General features: G+C 30.9%; 1 protein-coding gene across 1 annotated transcript in view; it reads right to left on the bottom strand.

The window, feature by feature from the left end:
* Positions 1–702: 702 nt before the first annotated feature.
* LOC106466606 (zinc finger protein 1-like) overlaps positions 703–7243 on the bottom strand; it is a gene marked incomplete at its 5' end in the record, with an annotated part of 76520 nt that continues 69979 nt past the window's right edge. Inside the window, one exon of the mRNA XM_022394637.1 lies at positions 703–6199. Within this exon, the coding sequence (XP_022250345.1) occupies positions 6006–6199 (194 nt within the window). The remainder of the gene's footprint in view (positions 6200–7243) is intronic.

Consider the following 7243-nt stretch of genomic DNA (forward strand, 5'->3'; position numbering starts at 1 on the left):
ATCAACGAATGGTAAAAAAAAAGTCTATTGAAAATTCACCCATAATTAAAGTCGAAAAGTAATGGAGGATTTTATATCAACGAATAGGGGGGGAAAAAAAAAGTCTATTGAAAATTCACCCATAATTAAAGTCGAAAAGTAATGGAGGATTTTATATCAACGAATAGGGGGGGAAAAAAAAGTCTATTGAAAATTCACCCACCTCTAAATTCGAAATGTAATGGCGGGTTTTTATATTAACGAATGGTAAAAAAAAAGTCTATTGAAAATTCACCCACCTATAAAGTCGAAATGTAATGGCGGGTTTTATATTAACGAATAGTAAAAAAAAATCTATTGAAAATTCACCCACCTATAAAGTCGAGAAGTAATGGCGGGTTTTATATTAACGAATGGTTAAAAAAAAAGTCTTCAAAATTCACCCACAATTAAAGTCGAAATGTAATGGAGGGTTTTATATTAACGAATAGTAAATAAAAATATATTTAAAATTCACCCACCTATAAATTCGAAAAGTAATAGAGGGTTTTATATTAACGAATGGTTAAAAAAAATCTATTGAAAATTCACCCACAATTAAAGTCGAGAAGTAATGGCGGGTTTTATTCGACCATTTTGTTTTGTTTTTTTTTCAAAAAGGGAAGACCACAAGTGTTTTAACTGAAATGAAAACTAAAGCCAAAACTAAACATTATACACTGATGAGAAAGTCCGAAGAGATTTTATTATTATCATCTGAAAAAATACATGGAAATAAATAGTTGCATAAATATTCATTAACTAAATCCCATAGAGCATAGGTTTTAATAGGTGAACTTGAAATTTCGATGATAAAAAAGAACTAATAGGTTGATCTGAACTTCAATTCTCAAACTTTTCATTTTTCTAGTAAAGCACTGTGGATACCCCAAGAATCTGTGTGTTTCTAAACTTGGCACAAAAAACCTTGGCACAAAGGTAAAAGGACAGTCACATTATGATTATCATAATTCACCAACTAGACAAATACAAAAAATATAGAGCATAAAACACAGAAATACCACATTAATAGCGTTCATGAATATCATACAATGTACTTATTGCACAAAGAAAAAAAAAGCTTGTATACATACTAAGTTAACAAGATACACACATAAACACACAGAGATTACGTAAACTTCGAATGCGATCTTTCTATCCGATCCCGCAAAAGGTTTTATTGAATAATCTCTTAGTTTTAAATTCGTACAATATCTATTTGCTAAGAGTCCTTCTGACATAAAGATGCCAACAGAAATCATGCATTATATACACACATATTTTAACAGCATAAGTTTAGAAAGTGGCTTTCAAATTTCAAAGGTTTAAACCATTATCTGACGTTGTTTTGCGACTAAGGTCTTGACTTTTAATACGATCAACAGGAACAACTTTTATTTCGTTAATATTTTTAAAAAAATATGATAAGTAAGTTATTTAAAATGTTAATAATTTGTCCGTTGTACTAATATGTGGTATTCGTGTCTCCTATTATAAAAAATAATATATATTAAGCAAAGTCACTAACAAACTGACATTCACTATTACATACTTAATCAACAGCTAGAAACTTATAAGGTACACAATTGACTGTTTACACTCAAAGAATACAATAATTATGATTTAATTTATTTTAAACCCTAAAGAACGTTTCACTGGTAATGAGAATGTTCTTAACTCGTATACTTTGGTGAAGACACCCAACTAATTTCTTTATTACTCTTGAGTGGTGTTCCATCTCTAGCTATTGACCTACGATATCCTCAAATACTTTGATTAGGATCACAAAGATCAAATCAGATTTGACAACATACATTTAATGATTATAAACTTGTCTTCGAGGTATCCTAGCTAAATCAACTTCTTAAATAATTACTAGTATTTCTGCACGTAATAGTCATTTACGTCGAAATACCACCAGTTATAATATTTTCAAACTTCTTTGATTTGGAAGACAAGGTTAGTAAGCTTGTTCTTATCAGGAATTAAAACAACATATTTGGTAATTTATCAAACACAACAATTTTTTGGCATATTCAAATACTGACTCTCAAAACAAGATCGAAATTGTAAAATATTTTCCAAGTATTATCTAACTTTGATAAAAAGAAAGAAAAATCTGGTTCCATCAATGTTGTTTTATTAAAAATATCTCCAACGTGAATGGAGCTGTAACTTTTTACTATTATTTATTCGAGTACTTTGAAACTGTTAACGAAAGGATATTTAGAAATACACAGGCACCACATAAACGCGATTAACATGTAAACTGATTGTTTACAGGACTACAGTAATAATTAATACAATGCAAACTGGGTTTCAAGATTTTGACCCGACTGACCTAGCTTCTTTGTGATAACACAATAACCACAAAGACAAGAAAATTTGAATTTCTTTTTTTCTTGGTCTAGCATCTGTTGTTGTTCGATACTGATTTTGTATCAGTATTTACTGGGAAAATTAAAATACGAATGACTTGAGAATTACATCGTGATAAAATTTCTTACATCTTAAGCTATGTATATTAATTTTTTAAAAACATTTGACACTCATGTTTCGTATGACATTCTAAAATCAGTTCCAATCTCCTTGGTGGAGCCCAAACTTGCCGAAGTCCTTGAAAGTATGCAGAAATAAAAAAGTTACTACAATGATTCCTAGCATTCAGGACTCGCCATCTTTTAAATAAAGAAGCAAACTAAAGGAGTGGATATGAATTTCTTCAATCATTAGGGAATAAAATACAATCATAGAAAGGCTGCTTGAGCTCTGGACTGCGATGATTGACGACAAAAAAAAAGTTAATAAACATGAATTTGGTTAGGCCTAAATAAGATTAATATAATATAGCTATAAAAATGTAGTTTTTTAACCTGGATTTGTCCCTCGTACTCCTGCTCAATAACAGTTATGAGCAGAAGAGGTTTTAATGCTAGTAAAATTGGTAGGTTTGTATCTTGTTTATAGTAGACATTTCTCTGATTCGGTAGATGGATTGGATACTAAAGTCTAAAGACATTAAACAAATGACAAATGTAATTCAACATATGATTTAAAACAATAGAGAAAAACAAATTGTTCCCAAAAAACACTTTCAGCATTAAATTAGCTAACAAAAATATGAAATTATAAAACATTAGAGGTATTTAGCAGCCAAAGGCATTCGAAAAAGGTTGAGCATACTAGTAACGTAAATCAACACTAAGCAGGGACTATAACACCGCTAGACTAGGAATACTCATCTATAAGTCATTCTCACAAAGCAACGACAAATTTGGTAAATGGCACGCGAACAGAAGATCACATACAATATATAAAATTTATATACAAAGGAAGCATTGTAGCTTGTTTTTGATTTCATATAATACTAAATAAAGTTAAAAATCAGCTTAAAACATAAAATATTAAAATTGACAAAATTAGACGGAAAAAAAAAGCCAACTTAATATTTGCAACGATCCCAATAAAGACACTGTCCTAGACGGATATTGTTCAAAAATAGCATTATTGTTTTATCGCAATATACAAACTTTTAACGCAGTCTCGTCCTACAAATTAAAATGTATGGTATAAACAGTTGCATACCTATTTATATCTGTCATTAGAATTTTTTTATTCTCACTACAGACTTATCTTATATAGGCTTATCTTCTTACTTCTAATTTTATATTTTCTTTGGTTAATATAATTTGACTAATTGGGCAACATTTCAAGAACTAAGTGAAGCGTTACTCAAGTACACACCTAGGGTAGTTCTCGGGCAAAAACTAGATCATTCTATCACGTGACAAATTTACATGTGAAACTAACGAACAGTAAGAATTGTGCGTGAAATAGCTCGCTGGCTCTAGCGTAAATACAAACAAAAAAATACAACAAAAAGAAACGAGTAATCAAAAGGGATGCACACTTGTGTTTATGAATCTTCCCATTTAATAACCGATCTGACTTTATGGATCATAAAAAAAAATCAAGAAACATTAGTACTCTGAATAAATTTATGGGACTGCGAAAGATGATTCATTACTTTTAGATCAACATGAGAACACGTATTGTTTGAGTCTTGATTAGAATTAAAAATGTCATACTTCTCTGAAGAAATGAATGTTATTTGGCTCTCTAAGTCTAAACATAACTATTGTATTCATCATTTGAGTCACACGGATTCTGTGTCACGGTTTTAGTAACTGTGGTCCAGTAAATACAACGCTCATATTTCAAAATTTTTTCCTGAAATCAGTTAATCATTTATATTAATATAATATAAATTTTATCATTTTCTTCACTTTATGCTATTGCTGTAAAAGAGAAGAAAAAAAAACAGTTGTTAATAGCAAACAACATAGGTTTTGTTTTAGACGAGAACAGACAACAACAAAAAAACAGGGTCGGTACCTTACTTAGATTTAATACAGCTTTTTGGTTTATTAGTTGATTTCTTAACCACAAAATCGTAGTCGATCGTACAGAAGTTGCCATATTTGGTAGAAACTTGAACAAGAGACCATGTTTTTATATAAAAGTTTGTATAAATGTAAGGTTCGAGTTCTTGCATCGAAAAACGCAATGAAACCCCCAAAATTGCTGAGAGTTATTCCAGTTTAATCTTAACTTGCACTGAAAGAATGGTTCTAAAAACGTTCGTGACACTTAGAACACTCTACGCATTTAGTATAAACAAGTATTATAAGTGTTTATTTATTTCTTATGAATTAATCATATCCAAGTCTGTTAATAATTAAACGATCCATAACGTTACTACGATAAAAACAAAGTATCCGATTCATAGTTTTCTTGACCTTTTTCATGGGATTTTAACGTTTTTGGACGACCTCTCTTTCTGGTCACTTCAACAAGGATTCGTATGGACATTGCATCCACAATGTTGGTTGTTCAACCAAACCTTACATCTTCCAATCTTGCACTTGCAGTTACGACTAGGGTAAACATGACTTTCAGACATTCTCTAAGTGTGTATTGACTAGTTTAGCACTAAAAAAAGGCAATAAAAATTCACCAAAAGTTAGTTTCTTTGCAAGAGGTGAATCAATTGGCACAAAATTTGTATTTTTTAAAAGCTTTGACACCAGCTTATCGTTGAAATGCAGTTATTTTTATCTTTTGCTGAATATTGTGATAACCAGAATAATTAATTTCTGTACAATCGACTCCAGATTTTAGGGATACGTTATAAAAAGACACATGCGCAATACACATGTATCTAAAACTTTATCTAATAAGCATTTCTGTAAAAACTTTGGTTACGAAAACATCAACGAAACCTAAAATGAAAAAAAAACAAAAAACATTTAGACCTATTTTTAAAGATTCGGTATGATTTTAAATGTACATTTAGATTTGACACGTTGTAGTGAAATGTTTAATATTTGGCACAACATAACGTCTTTTTTTCTTGGAGCATTTTTTGTTTTGGTCACAACAAAAGTTTTAGGTTTTTGTAAATACATTTAATCTACAAAGAAACCACAACTTTGACATTTTGTCCATTTCATAGGATATAGTTTTTAGTAATAAAAAATAATATATTTAAACGAACTAGTACTCTTGGAAGAATGAACCGTGAGAAATAAAGATTGTAACCATTATGTTAGATCCATTCTAAAAAAAAACAAAAACATAATATAACAATCGACAAATAAAGCTTATGTATATGATTCACATAGATTCTGTTCATTCCCACTGAACTATGGGAAGACCAAAACGAGTATTTTAATTCGCACTCTCCAATTTTAGGTTAGAGTGTCTTTATACATGTCAGAAAACAAAACACATACACCGTATACTAATATAATGCATCAACGTGGGTTGAAAGGTTCCTCTATATTTCGTCGTTAGCGTCAATAAAGCTGTTCTCGCTGTACTGAACTGAAGACGGCTCACGTTGGAACGCCATTGTTCGTTGTTGGTCCAGTACTCCTTTGGTTACAGAACCCGAATTTGGTTCAAAACTTGACTGGGTTTTGGAGTTATTCGCGGTAAGGTTTACAGTAACTGTACCGGTGATTCATGTGTTGACTGTAGGAACCGGAGTGTGAGAAACGTTTCATACACTTTTTACACTGGAACGGTTTTTCGCCACTATGGAGTCTCTTGTGTTCAGTCAGGTGGTGTTTATGTTTGAAGGCCTTGCTACACACATCACACTTGTGAGGACGTTGACCTTAAAAAAATTCAATAACTAAGTGGTGATAGTAAACTAAATTATCATTTTATATTATTTTAGTCTTACCTGCTATAGAACATAATAGTGCCTATTGTATTATAAGATTATTATCATCTCCTAGCGACTTCTTTTCTAAATTTTGAATTTTTATTTTGTCTTCAGAATAAGAACGTTCCTCCTCTACTCCATTGATTTACAGTTTCAGAGGGACAAATGAAATGAGAGAAAAACCCACTGATTTTTCTCATATTTCATTTATTGTATTCAGGATCCTTGATGGGCAGTATATTATTTTCAAAACCAAAGTACAAATGAGAAGGTTACATTTAATATGAATTATAACTAACAAGGAGAGAGAGTTGAAAGAAAAATAAACTCGTTATTACTTTACAGTTAGACGTTGTTTCCATCATCTTTAAATTTTGTAAACTGTAAAGGAAATCAAGGTTAGCTTTCAATAGACAACGAAAATATAACAAAAACAAGGTCAACTTAGCGAGGACGAGAGTATAAAATATTTATGGCAACTTGTAGATATAGTTTCGATGGGCTACGTTCGTAACTGCGCATGTACATTACTCGCATGAACATTCAGAAGTGAAAAGGGATGACTACTGAACTCGTCACGACAACAGTTAAATCTCGTCATCACGACAACTGTTAAATCTTGTTTGATAGAATATTCTCAGCAAATCAATCTCGTCATCACGACAAGCATTTCTTCTACTCGTTCAATGATACATTTTTTTTTCTTTATTTTATCCAGTTGACAAGAAAAAGACTTGGATCGTTTTAGTTTAGCTTCAACACGATTAATACTATTGGGTGTAAGGAACGAGAAAATGTGAAACAAAAAACGAAACAAAACAAAAATTATAAATAAGCAGTTGAGTAAATCATATCAAATAGTCAAAGATATTTACTGACAGACACAACTTAAAAAAGAAGAGTAGGAAGGAAACAAACTTAGCTGAATTATCACAAGCAGTAAAATAATAGGACAAAAATTCAACCTACAGTGGAAAAATTGTTTGTTGTTTT

The sequence above is a fragment of the Limulus polyphemus genome, unplaced genomic scaffold (genome assembly GCF_000517525.1).
Source record: "Limulus polyphemus unplaced genomic scaffold, Limulus_polyphemus-2.1.2 Scaffold2317, whole genome shotgun sequence".
NCBI lineage: Eukaryota > Metazoa > Arthropoda > Merostomata > Xiphosura > Limulidae > Limulus > Limulus polyphemus.